At 40.6% G+C, this 22,447-nt stretch overlaps 1 protein-coding gene across 1 annotated transcript in view; it reads right to left on the bottom strand.

The window, feature by feature from the left end:
• ATG10 (autophagy related 10) overlaps window positions 1-20,678 on the bottom strand; it is a 263,094-nt gene extending 242,416 nt beyond the window's left edge. Inside the window, exons 1-2 of the mRNA XM_010863372.1 lie at window positions 20,593-20,678; window positions 3,810-3,929 (exon numbers count right to left, since the gene is read on the bottom strand). Of these exons, the coding sequence (XP_010861674.1) occupies window positions 3,810-3,917 (108 nt within the window). The 5' untranslated portion in view covers window positions 3,918-3,929; window positions 20,593-20,678. The remainder of the gene's footprint in view (window positions 1-3,809; window positions 3,930-20,592) is intronic.
• Between the last annotated feature and the right edge of the window lie 1,769 nt (window positions 20,679-22,447).

Here is a 22,447-nt window from a genome sequence, read left to right as displayed (position 1 = left end):
CGTTCAGTCGTGCCCGACTCTTCTCGACCCCATGGACTGCAGCCCACCAGGCCCCTCTGTCCATGGGATTTTCCAGGCAAGAGTACTGGAGTGGGGTGCCATCGCCCTCTCCAAAAGATAAAATGGGTGGTACCAAAGTGGTTTATGAACAAACCTGAAAATATGAGTGACAGTATACATACTCTTCAAAGAAGTCTCTTTATATAGGGATAAACAAAGTTCTTTTTAAAAATGAGGGGCAAGAAGGGGCAGAGCTGCTGCTGCTGCTGCTAAGTTGCTTCAGTCGTGTCCAACTCTGTGCAACCCCATAGACGGCAGCCCACCAGGCTCCCCTGTCCCTGGGATTCTCCAGGCAAGAACACTGGAGTGGGTTGCCATTTCCTTCTCCAATGCATGAAAGTGAAAAGGGGCAGAGAGAGGCACTAAAAAGTTATATAAGAAACCTTTTGGGGATGATAGATATGCTCACTCTCATGATTGTGGTGAAGGTTCAAGGTCTGTACATACATCAAACTTATCAAATTATACACTTTAAATATGTGTAGTTTATTGTTTGTCAATTATATACCAATACAGCTACTTTTAATACAAAAATTAATTTCTGGAGCCTAAAAAGTAAAAGTTTAAGTATTGTTTCCAAACAGTTCCACAAAGCCTGAGATGTAATAAGGATGGCAGGTTTAAGGAGATAACAAATAACCGATTCACAATTTCCTTCTTAAATAGGGTATACTGCTGCTAAGTCACTTCAGTTGTGTCCGACTCAGTGCGACCCCATAGACGGCGGTCCACCAGGCTCCCCCGCCCCTGGGATTCTCCAGGCAAGAACACGGGAGTGGGTTGCCATTTCCTTCTCCAATGCATGAAAGTGAAAAGTGAAAGTGAAGTCGCTCAGCTGTGTCCGACTCTTAGCGACCCCATGGACTGCAGCCTACCAGGCTCCTCTGTCCATGGGATTCTTCAGGCAAGGGTACTGGAGTGGGGTGCCATTGACTGCAGAAATTAAGTAGCAAAAATACGAACATTCTAAAATACAGTAGAGAAGGATCTCTTTGCCTGGAGTCCTTTATCCTAATTCAGATCAACAGCATGCATTGAGGCAAGGTGAGAAACCAGTCAACACCAGGCAGACACCCAATTCCAGAAGTCACCCACTGGACACACAGAGCCATGGCATGTGGGTTCAGTCCTCACTGTCTTTGGAAAGTATCTTTTTAAATTAGTTGCCAACATTTAAAAATTTAGATATTACCCTAAATCTTTTTTACTTTTCTTGGAAGATCTGGTAAGCTCCTGGGCCCATGTTTCTAACCTGTCTCAGGCCGAGCACCCTGGTCAGCCATAGGCCCCGACTCAGAGTCCACATTGTCTTGTCCCTAGCGGCTTGACCCAGTTACATTACCCCACCAGGTCTTCACAGACTCTTGAGTTTGCAATCCTTACCCTAAGGCTGTAAAGATTTTCTCTGATGAATGTTTTAGGGTTTTTTTGATAGTATCTATAGGCTCATGCCCACATTAAAGAGAATAGTCCTTAATTAGAGGCATAATTCTCACTCCAAAGGGTAGGCAGCTTTTCTAACTCAGCAGAAAGTGGCAGCAAACAAGAAACTAGACTTAGCCATCCCCATCCTTGAAGTAGAGGCAAGGCCAAGAATAAAAACAAATCCTGGAAACTGGCTCTTATGGCACTACTTTCAAAAAATTCAGTGAAGAAACTTCTGACATATAATTCCCCCCTGGAGATCTTCCCCAAAGCCCCCCAACACACACACACACACACACACACACACACATATACACACACACCCAACTTCCTCTCTAACCTTCCCCTCCCCCACTCTACTAGGTCCCTGAAAAGGTAAGGAATCTATTATTCAGCCTCTAGCTTAAGATAAAAGAAGAAATTCTTTTTTTTTTTTTTTAACCTGGTGAAAGGGAAACTTCCCAAAGTATAATCACACAAATTACAGGATAAAATGGGTCAGAAATCTATTCTCATCCAATGAATAAACAACCAACATTTTAACCATTATATATCAGAAGCATTAACATCAAAATCACAAAGAAGACAAAGAGATCTGTTATTACTATTAACAGTTTTCTACTCAATTCATAAAAATAATAGAGAGAATATTACAAAGAAGGCAAGAAAAAACTCCTCATTTGTAGATAGCCTTACTCTACTTAGAATACACAACAGAAATTACCGAAAAATTATGAAAATTAGGAGAATTTAGTAAGATGAATGGTTACAAAAGTAATATATAAAAATTAGTAGTTTCTTTATATGTTGATAATAATCATAGAAGAAATAAGATTAGAAATTCAAACATAACAGAAAGCAAAATTATAAAATACTCAGCACCAAAAATAATAAAAGGTACTATTAAGATCATATTATCCTAGACTGAGAGACACCTTAAGGGTTTATGAACTGTCCCATCATTAACTTACAGAATAGGGCTGGAATCTACCACAAGAAATTGACTCTATACTTTTGAACCCTGACGTGAAGCCCCTGCCGAAGCTTAGCTGACATACCACCCAAGAAAAAATCATGGCTTCTCTCCCCAGTGACAATCTGAACCTGATCAAGACCTGCATTTCCCTGGCCTCTAGTTCTGAATCATAAGAATCAGCCCAAAAATGTTCACATTTCTCAGATTTCATATAGGAAACAGAGCTAATCAACAGAGACACAAGATTTCACCACTTTTTCACAAATCAGATAAAACATCAAATAGAAAAAACTTACTTATTCTCTAAAAAAGGGATTTCAAAGACCTCTTAAAGAGCTTTAGGCAGAGAATCTTACTAAATATATGTGTGGAAATAAATGAGTATATAGACTTTTTACATTACTATTACTAAATAGAACCAAAAGAAAGAATGTTTTGGAATGTGTTTATATTATTAAGAAATTCCCAAAGATACATGTGTTTATATTATTAAGAAATCCTCCAAAGCTATGGTTTTTCCAGTGGTCATGTATGGATGGATATGAGAGTTGGACTATAAAGAAAGCTGAGCACCAAAGAACTGATGCTTTTGAACTGTAGTGTTGGAGAAGACTCTTGGGAGTCTCTTGGACTGCAAGGAGATCAAACCAGTCAATCCTAAAGGAAATCAGTCCTGAATATTCATTGGAAGGACTGATGCTGAAGCTGAAACTCCAATACGTTGGCCACCTGATGCAAAGAACTGACTCACTGATGCTGGGAAAGATTGAAGTGGGAGGAGAAGGGGACGACAGAGGATGAGATGGTTGATGGCATCACTGACTCAATGGACATGAGTTTAAGTAAACTCCGGGAGTTGGTGATGGACAGGGAAGCCTGGCGTGCTGCGATTCATGGGGTTGCAAGGAATCGGACACGACTGAGCGACTGAACTGAACTGAACAGTCCTCCATAATTCAGAATTTGTGATTATTTGACCATGGTTTGATGTCTGGATTATCTTTTCACTCTCTGGACAAAAGTAGTTTCCTAAGAAAATTAATAGAATAAACAAATGGTTTGAAGCACCACAGAAGCATCTGTTTACATTTAGATAATTAATATGCTAAGCACTCTTATCTATTAAATTAAAGCAGGTCACCTAAGGACTTTTCTAGATAATACTTCATTAGCCTAATTATAATGAGTATATATAGCTAAAGTAATAAAACAGACATCTGTTTTAAAATATTCTTCAATTTAAGCCTTTTACTAAATCAAACTAGCTTTCGTACATTACTTTCAATTACTGAGGTTTTAAGTGGGGAAAAATAAAAACCTCCATCGAAATAGAAAATAAAATTCTTACCTTTGAAGCTCTCCATTCCCAACCATCACCTATCTTCTGTGAATGTTTAATGAATTCTGCACAATAATGCTGGAAGGTTTTTTCTCCAAAGAACTCATTTTCTTCCATACTAAATGAGAACTGAAATATAAAAACTAAGTATTAACATCAGCTGTGGAATGAATACTGAAAGGAATTCTGCTAATTCATGTTATTTCTTTAAACAAACCAAAATTTGGCATGTACACTGGAAAATAACCCCAGAGCCATTCCAAAAAAAAAAAAAGTGTTTTGTTTCCATCTTTCTCTCCCTATCCCCATCTTTTAATCAAGAAGAAAATGTGATCAACATGAAAACTCAAAACCTAGTTTTTGAGTTGTAACAAATACATATCTATGGTTCAAAAAGTCTAGTTTGTCCATAAATTTAGTTTCAAGTGTTTATATTATCTCCCTTCTAAGTTAATGCTTCCAAACAACCTCCTCAGACTTCCTTCTCTATCTCCCACCTTAGCTCTTATATAAACAGCATGACAGTGATTAGTGGAGCGGGGCCATTCTTCCCACTTTATTCAAGTTCAACTCACTAACAAATGATGTTTCAAAGCCTAAAGTAACTGTTTCACAAGGTGTAAGGTTATGATCACCTAATTAATTATCTACTTTATTGATTCAGCAAATGTGACAAATCAAGGATTATCCATATATTTGTTACATAAATCTGTCCAAAACATGAAATACTGTTTATACAAAGAAAACTTTAGAACATCTGAAAGGAAACTCACAGATTATATAGTTCCAGTCTCCTAATGAGAAAAGTTGGACCAAGTGAATGCCCACATTTTCTTTGTTAGTGATAAGCATCATCAGACAATTTAGCACTTGGTAACTGCTTACTATGTTAGGTACTTATGCTGGACACTTCACATTCCCACTTAATCTTCACACAACCCAATGGCTGTTGCTGTCCTCATTCCTCAAAAGAAAAAGGGAAAGTAATCTGTTCAAGAATGTAGTTGTTGTTTAGTCGGTCAGTCATATCCAACTTTTTTGCAACTACACAGACTGTCACCCACCAGGGTACCATGTCCATGGTATTTCCCAGGCAAGAATACTGGAGTGGGTTGCCATTTCCTTCTCCAGGGGATCTTCCAGAACCAGGGATCGAACCTGCATCTCCTGCATTGGCAGGCAGATTCTTTACCACTGAGCCACCAGGAAATCTCAAGAATATAAATGAGGAAAACTCAAAGATACAAATGAAGAAAACTTCAAACCCCAGTTCGACTCCAGGGCCAAAGATCAATCTATACTAGCTGATTCCCAGTACAGTGTTCTTTCTGATTATTCAAATTTACTATGACCTACATAAGAATTTGTTCATTCATCCAATAAATACATATCGAATTTCTACTAAGTAGTAGGCACCATGCATAGATAAAGGTTGGATACACAAAAATGAAAATATATATAATCCTTGCTCTGTAAGAACTTATCTTGCAATGAAGGAGATAACCAGTAACAATAATTACAGTAGAAACTTTCTTAACCAAGTACCACTCAAGATTAAATGACACAATGTCTACTCCCTCTATAAAACACTGACTACAGCATGCTCATTATGAAGCATCTCTGCTCCTATCAGTTGAGTGTAAAGTTCACAAACCACATTCATGTATCATAAATACATACTTTAATGCAACACAAACCAAATCAGTAAAATGTAAGTAAAAAAAGATAACTGTTATTTCTATGATGTAGACTTTATAAAGACTTGGAAAGATGATAAAGGCAAGTCTTTATATGAAAATATATACTACTGAACTAGTTATAGGCAATACAACTGAAAAGACTGACTCAGGGGAAAAAAAATCATACAAACCAAGGATTCTGCACTCAGACTGTTGCACAAGTGGCTTATGTTCTTTCTTTTAAACCCAAACTAGAAATTTAGAGAATGCATTCCACATTCAGTATAATTAAGAATAAACAATGAATTCCAATCAAGTACCCATACTCAAAGAAAATGCCTTGGTAATACATGGGAAAACTGGCAAATGAATATATTTATATGTTTTAAGTTAAAATGTTTTAAGTACATAAGTATAATTTTTCTAATTCTAGCTTTAATCAAATTTTTCAATTAAGACCTTACCTCTCAATTCTGATAGCACTGGAAAAAAGGACTTCAAGTTAAAGTATACAATGGAGCAATGCACAGATTATGATAGGCACAAGAAGAGTCCCTAACAAAGAGGGGAAGGTGTGGGAAAGTGTGGGGTGGGAGTGGAGTTGAATCTGTAAGGTACATGTAGGAGTTTTTGCAGGGTAACTGTCAGTGAGTGAATCCCAGGGATTGGAAGAGTGGTCCACGCAGGGAGGATGGTGTGAACCAAGGTAAGTAAGGGTGTAAAGAACTGCAAGTTTGATGCCACCAACATGATAATAAGGTAAATATACGAAGAGGGACTTCCCTGGTGGTCCAATGGCTAAGACTCTGCACTCCCAATGCAAGGGGCCTGGGTTTGATTCCTGGTCAGGAAACTAGATTCTACATGTTGCAACTGAAAAAAGATCCTGGGTGTCACAACTAAGACCCAGCACAACCAAATAAACAAATAAAAATATTTTGTTTTAAAGAGATAGGCAGAGAGTAAGGGCAGGTACAGATAGTCAAATCCTATGCAAGTTAAATCTGTCTGCACCCACTAATGGAGCAGAAATGGATGGGAAGGGCCTCAAAGATACCAGATAGACTAGTAATGAACTTTCTGACAGGAGGCTTGTGTGCCATGCCAGAGTTTGAACCATTTCCATAGGAAACAGAGAATCAGAAGTTAGAGCTGGAAAGTCAGAACGGTATCGGTGGTTGGGCTTTCCTTGTGGCTCAGCTGGTAAAGAATTCGCCAGCAATGTGGGAGACCCGGGATCGATCTCTGGGTTGGGAAGATCCCCTGGAGAAGGGAAAGGCTACCCACTCCAGTACTCTGGCCTAGAGAATTCCATGGACTCTATAGTCCATGGGGTCTCAAAAAGTCCCACACCACTGAGCGACTTTCACTTTCACATTCCATGGAGTATGTATCTAAAGGGCACAGCTTGAGGGCAGGGAGGAGAATTAGAAGCTGTTACAGTGGTCTATGAAAGGTCATGAGAAGCTAAACCCAGGCAATGAAAGGGAGCAGAAAGAATTGTTGTTTTAGTTCCTGAGTCGTGTCTGACTCTCTTATGACCCTATTAGACTGCAGCCCACCAGGCTCCTCTGTCTGTGGGACTTTCCAGGCAAGATTACTGGAGTGGGTTGCCAGTCCCTGCTCCAGGGAATCTTCCCGACCTAGGGATGGAACCTGCATCTCCATATCTCCTGCACTGCAGGCGGATTCTCTACCACTGAGCCACCATGGGGGATGCCCCGCAGAAAGAATATGGATCTTCAATTATGGACAGAGGCCAAGAAGAACTTAAAAGATCTGAAATTCATTTGTTTAAAAGAGACAAATGAAACCATGAGAGTAAATATTGCAAGCTGGAATGCATATGGCAGATTCTTAATATGGCTTCTGGTGGATCATGAAATTTTACACTAAATTTTGTATGTATACTCCTACCTATATTTTGAAAAGGAAAGATTCTAAAATTTTCAACAGATTGCTTGAGGAGTCTTAACCAAAAAGTTAAGAACCTCTGTGCATAGTGAAAAGAGCAGTGGGTTGAGAAAGAAACCTTTAGAGCAGCAGCACTTAAGGGACCTATAGAGGCAGAAGAATAAGGAAGGAGGCATTAGGAGATCCCAGGAAGAGCAATGCCACAGAGCCAGGGAATAAAGGTTTCAAGGGAGTAGACAATAACTAACAAAGAACCAACACTGTCAAAAGAAAAGAGAGACCATTAAGAAAAGGGCTGAAAACATGTATGGAGCTTGAAAATGAAGCAGTCATTGATGCCTTAGTGAGCAGTTTCAGCAATGGTAGAGAAAGCAGGCTGTGATGGGCTGAGGAGAAAACTACACGTGCAGAAATAAGCACAAAATTTGTAGACTACTTTTCAAAAAATTTGATTGGAAAGTAGATACAAATGGTAACCAAAGCAGTACATAGGCTTAAGGGAGGATATTGTTTTTCCTAAGAAAGGAGATAAAAATATATGTTTAAGCTGAACAAAGGGTGTTGGAGAGAGGGAAAAGTTGAAAATACCAAATAGAGAAAGCGAGTCATGAAACAATATCCTAAAGGGGCTGGGAGGAGATATAGTCATCAGTACCAGAGGATGGATATGAGTAACATGACACTCCTTGCAATTGGAGGAAAGGCATTTGAGGATGAATATTAAGGAAGACAAAGTCTGATGATCACAAGATTTTCAGATACAGGGGCAGAGGACAGTGAGGTGTTTGAGGAAGCAAGTATAGATTAGGAATTGCTAGTGAAGAAGATGAGAGGACAGCATTTAAAGACGAGCAGACACAAGGGAAGGCCCAGCACAGGCTGGGAGCCTGAATTTGTAGTACAGCATTCTATGAGGTATTGTGGTTGCCTTCAGCAGTGCTCAGCTCAGTTCCCCTTGTCAGAACCAGCAGTTGCACATAAAGCTGAGTTTTGCTGGCTGAGTCAGTGAAAGGATAAGGGTAAAAGAAGGAACAGAATATGCTACTGAGAACAACAGCTCCAAGGTCCAGATTATGTAAAAAAAGAAAAGATGCTGAGAAGGGGCTGGGAAAATATGGCAGTATCAAGAATTATTACATATGAAAGATGGTGAAGAACAACTGCAGTGAAAGGAGGGAAATGAAAGAATGGGAAGGCTATGAGACTTAGGACTTGAGAAGGTCTCGGCTGCGGCCATGGAAGTTAAATATATAAAGTAGCTTGGAAATGAAGGTCACTGAAGCTCAGGAAGTTTAAAAAACTATAAGACATAATGTTTGCTGTCTTCCACACAGACACTTAAGTTACTTAGGATTATTATGAGAGCTATCAGGAACAGAGAGCTCTTTTAAAAATATAGAAGTTCAACTAAGAGATTAGAAATGACAACAGGCAAATGGTAGAAGACAGTAGAGCACAGAGGTGGTAAGTATGGAATACAATGCCAAGACCATCAAGAATAATCACTAATAAACCACTACCTTTTTTACGATAGCAAGAACACAGCCTTGGATTCCTTCTCAAGACGGCGCTCAAGGCACCCACTACCAGGGATTACAGACAGCATGTGAGAAAAAAAGACTACCCTGTCGTATCTGGTAGAGCTGAATTTCATGAGCCTCAAAGTAGCAGGACTATTTCCATGATGCTGAAGAAGTAACCTAAAATTGGCTCTGCAGAAGTGGGGGTTACCAGCAATCTCAATATCCTGAGCCCTGCAGGGTGGAAGAAAAAACAGCCTCTATTCAAAGAGGGTTTTCAGTTTTTTTGTTGTTGTTTATAAATCAAGTTTCCTTGAGAACGACTTGGTGGAAACACTAACCTGCGCAGATGTTAACATCACATAAGATACGTGTAGAAACACTATATCCGCGTGCCACTCCCACCCTGGAGATTAAGGCACACTGTGTGAGGAAACTAATAACTCAGGGTTTCCCAACTCTTTTGACCACAAAATTCCTTTTCTTGGTAACATTTTTTAACACCTTACTCCAAGGAATGTAATAAAGGAAATAATGGATGAAGGGTTTAGGTTTTTTGATTCTTGGTTGGTTTGTTTTTTAACTGTGGATGTGTGCTCCTGAGGTCACAATGGAAAATCTGAGAGGAACAGGGGAACAGTGGGAGAACAGGTTTGGGAAGAGAAAGCACCGAGTACAGGAATAAAGTACAGTAGAGTCAATAAGCTGCAGGGGCTTCAATGAAGGCAGTCAAATGTTTCAAGGATATAAGTGAGATCTCCAGTTTACATGCAAAATTCTGGTTAACAATCTGTTTCAGTGCACATACAAATTGAGAAAGTGACATCTAAGAAATCTGTAAAAGGAAGAACAGAAGCTAACTTAGCAAAAGGAGGAGGTAAAGGAAACAGAATGTGCAAAAACCCAAGAAGTTCTGGTAATTGAAAAACTCTTGTGTAACTGAATTAGAGGTAGAGGAAGGGAACTGAGAAAACTACAGCTGATGAAGAGGGCCTTGTAGCCTGAGGGCTCAAAAGGTTTTGAAAGTGGGAGTAAACTGATCAGGTAAGCATTTTGGCTTCCAAAGGAGAATACAGATCTAATCTGACTGGACAGAGATCAGTTAAAAAGTTCTTAAAATGATTCAAGACTTCCCTGGTGGCTCAGATGGTAAAGCATCTGCCTACAATGCGAGAGACCAGGGTTCAATCCCTGGGTCAGAAAGATCCCCTGGAGAAGGAAATAGCAACCGACTCCAGTATTCTTGCCTGGAAAATCCCATGGACCAAGGAGCCTGGTAGGCTATAGTCCATGGGGTCACAAAGAGTTGGAAAGGACTAAGGGACTTCACTTTCACTTTCAAAATGATTCAGGAGAGACACAATAGTATTAAACAAAGACTGGCAGTAGGGTGGAAGAGGGACAGATTCAAAAGACATTTTGATAGTGTAATATACTCATTACAACATTTGGCTGGTCTTGGTATGTAAGCAATTGGTGGGAGAAAAGGTTCAAGAAGCAGTCTTAGCTCTTTGCCTTAAATGGTAGTCTCTGCCTAGGTAGCACAGTGGTAAAGAATCTGCCTGCCAATGCAGGAGACACAGGTTCAATTCCTGGGTCAGGAAGATCCCCTGGAGGATGAAATAGCAACCCACTCCAGTATTCTTGCCTGAAAAACTCCATGGACAGAGAAGCCTGGTGGGCTACAGTCTGTGGAGTTGCACAGAGTCAGACATAACTGAGCAACTGATGGGCTGAAACAGATCCCTGGAGGAAAAGCAGGTTTGAGAAGTGAGACGGTAGCACCCTTGAGTTGATTTTGAAATGTCTGTGCAGTACCAAGCAAAGAGATCTAGCAGGCATTTTGAGTCTGGAACTCAGGAGGAAAGAGAAATCTGAGCTAGGAATATTAATTCTCAATCAACATTTCATAGATAACAGAACACATCTGATCACTTAGGGAGAGGATACAGAATGAGAATAGGAAGACTAAAACAAAGCAGTTACAGAAATAATTTTTCCAACTGTATGATGACCTTGACATATATTGCTGTTGCTGCTGCTAAGTCGCTTCAGTGGTGTCTGACTCTGTGCGACCCCATAGACGGCAGCCCACCAGGCTCCCCATCCCCGGGATTCTCCAGGCAAGAATAATGGAGTGGGTTGCCATTTCCCTTTCCAATGCATGAAAGTGAAAAGTGAAAGTGAAGTCACTCAGTCGTGTCCGACTCTTAAAGACCCCAGGGACTGCAGCCTACCAGGCTCCTCCGTCCATGGGATTTTCCAGGCAAGAGTACTGGAGTGGGGTGCCATTGCCTTCTCCTAAGAGATACTAAATCAAAGAAAAATTGAACTTAATTCATAAAGAATACTAAAACATTTTGGAACATTTTATAAATTCCAAACAAACCCTTACTTAATAACAAAATTGAACCAAGTAAAAACACTCCATTCCCTAAGCCCTCCAGTTACTTGAGGTTTACTAAACTATTCAAAATGTGAGTCAAAACATAAAATTTCACTCAATAGCCATAGTTTATCTAATTAACAGCACTGTGCCACTAGCAAGATGACTGAACATCAAAGCACTAATTAATTTTTGGTTGAATACTTTTAAAAATTATCTAAGGACTAGGCTTTGCTCAAGGATGTTACATATAATAAAAAAAAAACACTTATGGCTTGATTATAAAATTAGGAACTATATTATATTAAAATGATATCCATCTCAATTCAAATCATCATAATATGGTATAATGAAATATCACTGAGTAATTATTACCTCTTTGCTCAAGTAAGAATATTTCAACTCATTAAAAACGCAAATAAAATACAATCAACATTTTTATATGTACTTTTCAAATTGCAACACACTGGTCCTTTACTAGGTTCACAGTCTAGTAGGGACAAAAATTAGAATCATAGAACTATAAGAAGGTAGGAATTATGGTCAAAAATAGAAATAACCACAACTGCAACTTATTAAGCAATAATGGCAAGAATTATCCTTATTTTGCACATGGAAAACCCGAGACATGTGAATTGCCTATGTTTCCAGACTTAAGCTATCTTCAGACCAGAGGTAAAAACAGAATACAGATGAACTATCAGTAAAAGACAAATTCCAATTCTCATCTATCCTAAATAATGAAACTCTCATCTCTTACTACAAAGAAAAGTTAGAAATAAGTCAAAACTCTTCTGTGTCAAAGTGTAAGTTGTTAGTACATCTATTTTGCTTGAGTTTCACTCTTGCTGAACAGCTGTTTGTTTTGAACTCAAACAATCAAAACCTTATTTTAAGTGTTCAAATAGAGGCTAAAGTTTGGAAAGGTAGAATATTTTTTTTTCCTCACCAAGTGAAAGCAGTCTTTCTAAACTATGTGTTAGCCCTAAACTAGACAGTGTGAAGAAGCTTATTCTGCTGCTATTTAGTTCAGTTCAGTTCAGTCGCTCAGTTGTGTCCAACTCTTTCCATCCCCATGGACTGCAGCACACCAGGCCTCCCTGTCCATCACCAACTCCCAGAGCTTACTCAAACTCATGTCCATCGAGTCGGTGATGCCATCCAACTATCTCATCCTCTGTCGGCCCCTTCTCCTCCTGCCTTCAATCTTTCCCAGCATCAGGGTCTTTTCCGATGAGTCATCCAAAGAGCTGATATTAAATATTATCTTTTCAGAAAAGTAACCCCAATGAATTCTAACACTGTGTATATAATCATTGTTCAAATAACTCTTTTTAATTTTAAAAACAATTCTTTTCAATTCTCTCCACATGGGGCTCTCCACATATTTTAATGAGATTTTTTAATCTAATGTGTGGGTAACTGATTCTCTGTTTTAGGGATTTTTGGTTTTGTTTTTTGAGTCAGAGGTATTTCTTTTAATGAATCTATAAATCAGTGTATATCAGAGTCATAAGAAGACTAAAACATTTTAAGAAATATAAATTTCCCCAGAACTTCAGATCATTTACAAAAATGTGATTATCACAGAACATACTATGCATACTTTGAAACATTAAAGATCATTTGTAACTAATAAAAGTAGGCAACTTCCTCTGTCCTTGTCCCTCCCTGCAGCAATTCTACATTTTAACTGGAGATTTAGGCTCTTTCCTTAAAAATGAATCCAATTAGGGAAGTGAACTCAACCTATTATCTTTATATGAATTTGGCTGGAATTAATTTAAATTAGTTAATCATTTACCTAGCAGGGTCCTTGGGTAGTAGCCCTCTAATTTTTGAGAGTAAAGAAGCACCAGGGTATAAATTTAGAAGTAGAATCCTAGGCCCAGACAAGAAACATCACCCAATTCTGAAGGCCCCAAAACAAGCATTTGTAATTAGCACTAGGGATACTTTTGAGGGTTCATGCTAGAACACCAGATTGTTTTAACAGGGATATTAATGGCCCTGGATTTCAAGGCATGTGGCAACCTGGGCGAGGCACAGCAGGCATGATCCCAGTAATCCAATAAATAGCACTGTGTTGTACGCTTAATCGCTCAGTTGTGTCCGACTCTTTGTGACCCCATGGACTGCAGCCTGCCAGGCTCCTCTGTCTATGGGGATTCTCCAGGCAAGAATACTGGAATGGGTTGCCATGCCCTCCTCCAGGGGATCTTCCCAATCCAGGGATTGAACCCAGGTCTCCTGCACTACAGGTGGATTCTTTACCATCTGAGCCACCAGGGAGGCCCAATAAAAAGCACAGGAAGCAGAAAAAGAGAAGTTAGTTCAGGCTTGACAGCAGTTGACCAGCAAACTCAGCACTCCCTCTTCTCCTTCCCACTGAAACACACATCCCAAATCAAAGTTTAAATGGGATAACGCACTGTACCTAAACTGGAATTGAGGGACTTGGGATAGCTTTATTGGTAGCTGATGCTTGCTATGGCCTCTGCATCAAGAGGTCCAATTAGGAAGAGGGTAAGAAGCCATCTAGTGTTAGTTGCTCAGTCGTGTCCGACTCTTTGCGACCCCACGGACTGTAGCCCACCAGTCTCCTCTGTCCAGGGGATTCTCCAGGCAAGAATACTGGAGTGGATTGCCATTCCCTTCTCCAGAGGATCTTCCCAACCTATGGATCAAACCCTGGTCTCCTGCATTGCAGGCAAACTCTTTACCATTTGAGCTACAGGGAAGACCTCAAAAAGGCATCTAGCTCTCCTCAATATTTCTCTCCTCAATATCTTCTATATTTCCTTCAGAAAAAAAAGAGCCTGCAGTGCCCCCACAGTGTGGAGCTGAAGACAGAATTCATGTGACTGCTTTCTTTCCTCAAATCTCCCTCATATTCCAAGCACCTAGGGAGCATTTTCTTCAGAGAAATTTTATGCAGTGGTATGAGGGAGCTGGATTGTATCAGAGAATCAGCTGTTAAGTTTTCAGGAGTTCGGGGAGCTAGTTGATATCAAGTTGACAACTTGAAATTAACCACAACAGGAATATTTACACCACAGAAACTGACAAATGCCACTACTGGCTTCCAATACCCATTGGTAATTCTCTTTCAAGATCATTATCTCTCAATGATACAATGTTCATGGCCAGAAATGGAAGGTGAAGCCTGTAGAGAACTGCGTACAGTTATGTAAAGTCAGCAACAGGTGGTTATGGGAACAGAACAAATTCTCAGAAAAACAGTATCACACCACTTACTCTTTCCCCTCCCAAACATTCAAAAACGATACATCATTTCAAATTACACCAAAATATTCCCCTCATTAGAGACACAGGCCTGAAAGATTAAATAATAGGAAAGGCCTCTCCTAAGTACAGAAAGATCAATCCTTCATAAATTGGGTTGTATCTATCAACGTGCTTTCCAACCTAATACTGAGAAGAGTCCTCCAGCATCTAACTGTAGTGAAGGGGATGCAAGAAGCTTACTCAGTCTGACAAGAATGAGCAACACATCCCTACAGAAGTCCCTCTTTTGTAAAAACTAAGAAAACCAAAAACCTTACTAACAGCACAGGGCCAAGCTGAAGCTTGCGCACCATAAGAAAAAGGAGCACCGCCATACAGAAGAAAGCTTGTTCCTATCATGGGCTTACATTAGGAAACAAGGGAAAACTCAGAAATTATCCCTTTACTTTCCCAACTGAAAAAGTGAGTGACTGAGTGAGTGAAATCACTCAGTCGCGTCTGACACTGCGACCCATGGAATATAGCCTACCAGGCTTCTCCATCCATGAGATTCTCCAGGCAAGAGTACCAGACTGGGTTGCCAGTTCATTCTCCAATTGAAAAAGGAAAAGGGCAAATAAAAAAAAGTCTTTGAAAAGTAAGAAATGAGAAGGAAAACAACAGCTAAGATTAAAAAGGAAACTGAAGAAGAAAAAACTGGAAGGGAATTCAAACATATAATAGGAGACAAGTTCTATACAAAAGACAAAAAAAAGAAGTACAGAAGCTGGGGGGAAAAAAAATCTTATTAACATTTTAACATATACACATGAGATGATCTCTAAACACAGAAAAAAAAGGACCAAGAAGAAAACAATGCACATTGATTGCTAGGAAGGACAAAGAACACAGATCCAACCTACAAATAACTGGCATTTCTGAACTGAAATCATAAGCAAACATACAACTGAAAATTTTTCCCTGAGCTGAGTAAAAGAAAGATTAAAAAGATTTACTCCCATAAATTGAGTGGATTCACTATGTTTGAGAAAAATGCTAGAAAGAAGCCTATGCCTAGAGGTAGTCTATGGAATTTATTTAAAGAACAAAAAGGAAAACAAAAATGCAGACAGAAAAAAAAAAAACAGCTTGCCTCCAAAGGAACAAAAAATCAGTGCAGCAACAGCCATTTCTTCCACCAGAGATGACAGAGCAATGTTTAAACAGCTGAGGACTTGTGACTTATAATTTCATATCTTATAGGAGAAGGAAATGGCAATCCACTCCAGTACTCTTGCCTGGAAAATTCCATGGATGGGGGAGCTTGGTAGGCTGCAGTCCATGGGGTCACAAAGAGTTGGACACGACTGACTTCACTTTCTTTCTATAGTTCTTTTTAGAGAAGGAAATGGCAACCCACTCCAGTGTTCTTGCCTGGAGAATCCCATTGACAGAGGAGCCTAGTAGGGCTACAGTCTATGGGGTTGCAAAGAGTTAGACACAACTAAGCAACTAACACACATACACACACACACATAACCTTATAACAGAGTTAAGCATGCTGTATATTCTAAGTGAAAATACTAAAAAAATTCAAACTTTGAAATGAATTTATTTCACATATCTACCTCTTAATAGCACCTTTCTTCAACTAAACTCTCAAGCCTATTCATAAATTGGATCTTTTCCCATTCAAACATTTGATGACATCTAACCTTTCTGATACTGGTGTCATTACTTTTATAAGATTATCATGTTTTTACATAAAACAAGACTTCTCTGCATACATCTGAGAGAAATTATTCCTCCAATGATGATTTGAACTGATCCACCAGCTCAAATTCTTTTGCTGCCTTTGAATAGTGGGACTTGGAGCACTAACTCGTCAGCACATATGCTAATTAGACCAGAACCAGGAACTAAAAGCTTATGACCGTGGCCAAAGATATTCAAGAAATAAGATGGTACAAAAAGATCAACACTGTTTCAGAGGTTCCAGACTCAGCACTGGTCTAGAGTCTGAATTCACAACAGAGCAATGTGTTTTTAAAATATATTACCAAGTGTCATTACTTTTTCAAAAAAAAATAAAAAGCAGTTGGACATTTTCTTCTTGCAAAGTCTTAATTAAAGACTAGATTAACATGCCTTCTTATTTCTACAAGATTTTATGTGTGTAGGTCCTCAGAGGAAGAAGTATCAGAATTTTGGGGGGGAAATCAGAGAAGACTCCAGAAAAAGGGAATCTGGAAAACTTGGAACTGAATTTTGAAACTTGAATAAGAGCCTACCAGGTGGAAACAAAAGTATGTCAAAAGATGGAATAGCTCCAGCAAGACAGGACCTGAAAAGAATGAGCTAAGTTTTAAAAAAAAAAAATGGCAGTAGATGAAGCATAGGTTGCGTAAAGTAAGAAAATAAGGTCCAATGGCCCCCTACATCAGGAAGAACCACTCTTGAAGGGGTTGTTTGGAAATGAGTAGGATCATACTGGATTGTAAACAAAGAGGTGGGGTGGGGCATGCAGAGATGCAGTCTGCTATTGCTATTTAGTGCTCAAAGACCAAGTATAATAAGCATTCTGCAATGTACAGAACAGTTCCATAAAAATGGTGGTTGAGCCAACAAAGGTCCATCTAGTCAAAGCTATGGTTTTTTCAGTAGTCATGTTATGGATGTGAGTTGGACCATAAAGCTGAGCACCGAAGAATTGATGCTTTTGAACTGTGGTGTTGGAGAAGACTCTTGAGAGTCCCTTGGACTGCAAAGGAGATCAAACCAGTCCATCCTAAAGGAAATCAGTCCTGAATATTCATTGGAAGAACTGAAGCTGAAGCTGAAACTCCAATACTTTGGCCACCTGATGTGAAAAACAGACTCATTGGAAGAGACCCTGATGCTGGGAAAGACCGAAGACAGGAGAAGGGGATGACAGAGGATGAGATGGTTGGATGGCATCACTGACTCAATGGACATGAGTTTGAGTAAGCTCCGGGAGTTGGTGATGGACAGAGGAGCATGGCGTGCTGCAGTTCATGGAGTCACAAAGAATCAGACATGACTGAGTGACTGAACTGAACTGAACGCTCTTTGAGAAAAAATGAGAAGCAGGTTAGGCTTAACAAAGTCTGATGAACTTAACCCTAGGGCTTCTTTGTATGTTTTTGAATGCGTATCTGTTATCACAATATACATTTCATTCACTAAATACATCCAAGGAAGCTGTGTTTTTCCTCAGCAAGTGATACATTTCTTTCTTTTCAATGACCATCATGAAGCTCAGAACTTAGTCTATATCCCACCACTATATATTTGAGTATAATACACTCCCTCTGGAGGAAGAAATGGCAACCCCTGCTGGTATTCTTGCCGGGAGAATTCTATGGACAGAGGAGCCTAGAGTGGTACAGTCCATGGACACAAAAATTCAGATACAACTGAGCACGCACATACCCAATATACCCCAACCTCATCTTTCTATTCACGTGTCATTTTTTTACAACTCTCATTTCTATTTGTTTTGTATGTTCTTATTATGTACAATTTGTTGTTGTTATTTAGTCACTCAGTTGTGTCTAACTCTTTGCAATCTCACGGACTGTAGCCCACCAGGCTCCTCTGTCCATGGAATTTCCCAAGCAAGCATACTGGAGTGGGCTGCCATTTCCTTCAGGGGATCTTCCTGACCCAAGGATCACATTCAAGTCTCCTCCACTGTAGGCGGATTCTTTACCATTGAGCCACCCTATGAATTAAAAACCATATTAGCTTGTTACATCCTCATAGCAACCCTATGAGGTAGTTACTATGATTTTCTCCATTTTATAGATGAAAAAATTGGGATAGAGAGGTTAAGTAATTTGTCCAAGGTACCAGTTGTTAAATGTGGCAATTTGACCTAAGGCAGTCAGTGTGGAATCAGAGCTTCTGCTCTAGAGTAATTACATTTCAGGTAATCCTTGAATTACAAAAGGATACTGAAAGGCAGAGCTATTACAAAAAATGAAGATGATGAGGGGTTGGGGGGCAGGCAGTGAATCTAGGAACAGGCTGAAATGAGGCAGAGTAGACAGGTAAATAGCCTAAATAGAGAATGTAGATTAAGGAATACTGGGGTGTTTGTATGTGTATGTGGAAGGCGGGTGGTACAGTTTCTAAATCTACTTAAAACTCTATAGAGAGATTCTATTTGAAACAGTAAACAAAAGGAAACTATAAATTATTGAACTCAAAAGAGATGATTACAGTTTTTTTCCAAAAGCTATTATACAACAGTGATATGAACTAACCCTAACTTTGAAGCTGAATTCACATTAGTAACTATTCTTTCTGGGTCCTGTAAACCTACACAATCAAGCACTTTAAGGCCTAGGGTGCCAGTTACATTAGAGGACCCTTGGGTTCCGCATAAATTTCAGCAGCCTCTCCCTAATTTGGATGTTTTTAGGTAGGATTTATTCTCCATCCCCTACTTTCCAATTGTTTTATACCCAGAAATATGACCCCTGAAGACACTTGTTAATCACCAATCTCTAGGGCATTTTGTTCTTATTACGGTTCCCTGAGTGTTCTTGCCTGGAGAATGCCAGGGACAGGGGAGCCTGGTGGGCTGCCATCTATGGGGTCGCACAGAGTCGGACACGACTTAAGTGACTTAGCATAAGCAGCAGCCACAGATAATGTTTATGTCTCAAACACTCCCTCTAGGGTCCCTAAAAACATCTCTAAAGCTGACTCGTTTGAAAAGACCCGGATGCTGGGAAAGATTGAGGGCAGGAGGAGAAGGGGACGACGGAAGATGAGACGGTTGGATGGCCTCACCGACTCAATGGAGGTGGGTTTGTATGGACTCTGGGAGTTGGTGATGGACAGGGAGGCCTGGCTGCTGAGGTTCATGGGGTCACAGAGTCGGACACGACTGAGCAACTGAACTGAACTGAACACATCTAGGCTTCAAAGATGTCAATAATTAAATCAAGCCCAGTCTTAAAGAAATTTCTTATATAAACTTTAACCTACTTGTTTTTCATAAGGGGTTGCTTATCATTCTCAGAAACTTAAAAGCTCATTTTGTAAAGATCCTCTCTTGTCCATATTTGACCCTTCAGAAGTGAGAAGGATAGGTGGAGTACTATTCAGGGCCTATGCTTTCCAATTCTTTAAAGTATAAAGTATGTTTTTACTACTAAAGAGTGAGGCCATTGTCAAAGTATAATTTTTGCAACGTTATAAACACGATTCATACAAAGTGAGCCTGTGGCAAAGATTTACTGAATTCATAATGAAGTAACAAGCTGAATGGTAAAAATTATTTTTACAAATCTTGGAAATAGGGCAATAAAACTATAACCTTCAGCGTAATTTTTTTTCTCCCAGTCAGAAGTAATTTGCATCTCCATTAGACAAAAAAAAAAAAAAGTAACTGCAAAGCCTGGGCCCTAAACAATACTATGTCAACCAAAAGTATAGTTCCCTAGATAACTGAGTCTCTAACAGGTGGGCCTATTAGACAAGGCTCTACTTTGAAAAGACAGTGTAGCAATCCTTTTGCCTTTTGGAGGATGTTTATCATAAAAGTTTGGCTCTATAAATCCGGTAACTAACATTCCTTTATCCCGCCCATCCCCCAGTCATCATTTTAGAGTAGACAGGTTACTTGGAAGAAAAATTCCTATTACTTAAAGAATAATAATTCCTTCAGGTTAAATAATACTTGACTAATGGAATCCCAGTACATTAATATCCTTTGTTTCAAGATTAGGAGGCAAAGACATTCTAAATGGGGACTGGCTTTAAACCGGGGTAGGAACTACATAAGTAGAGGGTAAGGTCACGATAGCGGCCCAGGAGCGGGGTCCAGACCCGGGGGCAGCTCGTCCCCACGCCGCGACCCGGCCTACATTTCACTGGCTGGAGCCCCGCGTCCCCGCCCTTTTGTTCAGGGCTGGGCAGCTTCCCGCCCACGTTCGCCCTCCCTTCCCCCCTATCTCAGGAGTTGTGTGACGCCCGGGCGAGCAAGAGAGCGGTGAAGAGACTCTGCCGGCAAAAGCTGTGGGAATACTCACCCCGCTCCGCTCGGCCCCAGACCCGGCCGCCCAGCCCAGAGGGGGCGGGGCGACGGAGTTGGGGGAGGGGAGCTGGGGTGAGGGCCCCACCGCCCAGCCAGCGATCGCGAGGACCAGAGAATTGGGCCCCCGGGGGCAAAAGGGGCTGCGGCAGAGGAGCAGAACCAACCAGCAGGGACGCCCACAACTGAAAGAGCCCTAGCCCGCCCTCAGCTGCCGTCGCCTGAGGCGACTCAGAGGGAGCATGCGCACTGCATCTCCCGCACTCCCCGTGACGGGCTCGCGCCGGCGGTTGACGTAGTGGGCCGCGTGCGTCTGGACCGGGCCGCGGGGCGTGACCTCCCTGGGGTTTCTAAAGGCCGCTGCCGAGGCTCCGCCCCGCACCTCTCTGACCTCGAGAACTCCAAGGAGGTGGGTTATCTCAGCGCGGCACAAAGGAGGCGCATTGAGAAAGGGGAGGGGTTGTCAGCGACTTCGAGAATCTCTGCATACTCTCCTCCTACAAACAACCAAATATCTAGAAAATAAAAGGATGCCCAATGGAGAAAGGTAGGGCAAGAACAGAGCTGAACCATTCAGTGCGCCTAGAGTGTTCTCAGAGGTTGGAGAACCGTGTCGGCTCTCAAAACACACACTGCCAAACTACTGTGAACACAATTAAGCACTAGCACGACCACCTTTAAAACTTACGGACCGATATAGAAGTTAGGGACTGGAGAACTGACCATAGTACCGTCTGGCACAAAGCTCAAGGGGAAAAAAAAACTAGCTGCAGGATTAAATTGGGGCGCGGGGTGGTGGAATAAAAAAAAAGACGAGAGAAAATGCAGGGAGTAACAGGGGTGATCCAACTGAAATACTGAAAATGCAACGGCAGACATCTGAGGGAAAACTAGCATCTGCTCCTTTTAACACGACAGAATTAAATTTGTGTCAAAAGAAATGAGTAAACACAGGCAAAGAAGTGAAAGGAAAACCTGCCTGCAAACAGACAGAACATGGTATTGATCTTGTACCACAGTTATGTAAGATGTCACCACTGGAGAAAGTTAGGTGTTGGATGCTCAGAACTCTATGTACGATTTTTACAATTTCCTGTGAGTTTACAATTATTTCAAAGTACTGTGTGTGTGTGTGTGTGTGTATGTATCGCTCAGTCGCGTCGACTCTTTGCGTGCCGTGGACTATAGCCCGTCAGGCCCCTCTGTCCATGGAATTCTCCAGGCAAGAATACTGGCATGGGTAGCCGGTCCCTTCTCCAGGAGATCTTCATGACCCAGGGACTAAGCCAGGTCTCTCACATTGCAGGCAGCTTCTTTATCATCTGAGCCAAAAAGGGACAACCCTGATCAGTGGTAATCAGAGGAAGGGAATGACTAAAAAGGGGCTTGAGGAAATTTTGAGGGGTAATAGAACTTTACCTTCGTGTGACAAAACTCTTAAAAACTGCGTGTAAAATAGGTTAAAACTCAATTTTAAAGAAGATACCAGTAGTAAAAATGAGTGTCCTAACATGTTTGAGCAACTGTAGATATAAATTAATTGGATAACTGCCAATTAAAATTATTCATTTGCTTTTTTGAAAAGCATGGAGCAGTGAGAGAATTTCAGCTGGTGGGTGTCTCCAACTTTACCCAGTGATTTTAAAAACATAAATCTTTTTTTTTTTTTTTGCCAGACGAATACTTTTACTGTAACATTGGGATAAGGCTGGTGACCCAGAATCATATCCCTGCCCTTCCCTCTGTTGGAAATCAGTTGCTCCTGAGTTTCGGGAGGAATCGTTTCCCCCAGTTATTGTTTGTAGAAAAAGGCTTTTGTCTCCTAGACCTTCCGTGAGTCCCAAAGAGCAGAT

This window comes from Bison bison, unplaced genomic scaffold (genome assembly GCF_000754665.1).
Source record: "Bison bison bison isolate TAMUID 2011002044 unplaced genomic scaffold, Bison_UMD1.0 scf7180017864490, whole genome shotgun sequence".
In the NCBI taxonomy this organism is placed as follows: domain Eukaryota; kingdom Metazoa; phylum Chordata; class Mammalia; order Artiodactyla; family Bovidae; genus Bison; species Bison bison.
This window is presented reverse-complemented; position numbering and strand designations above follow the sequence as displayed.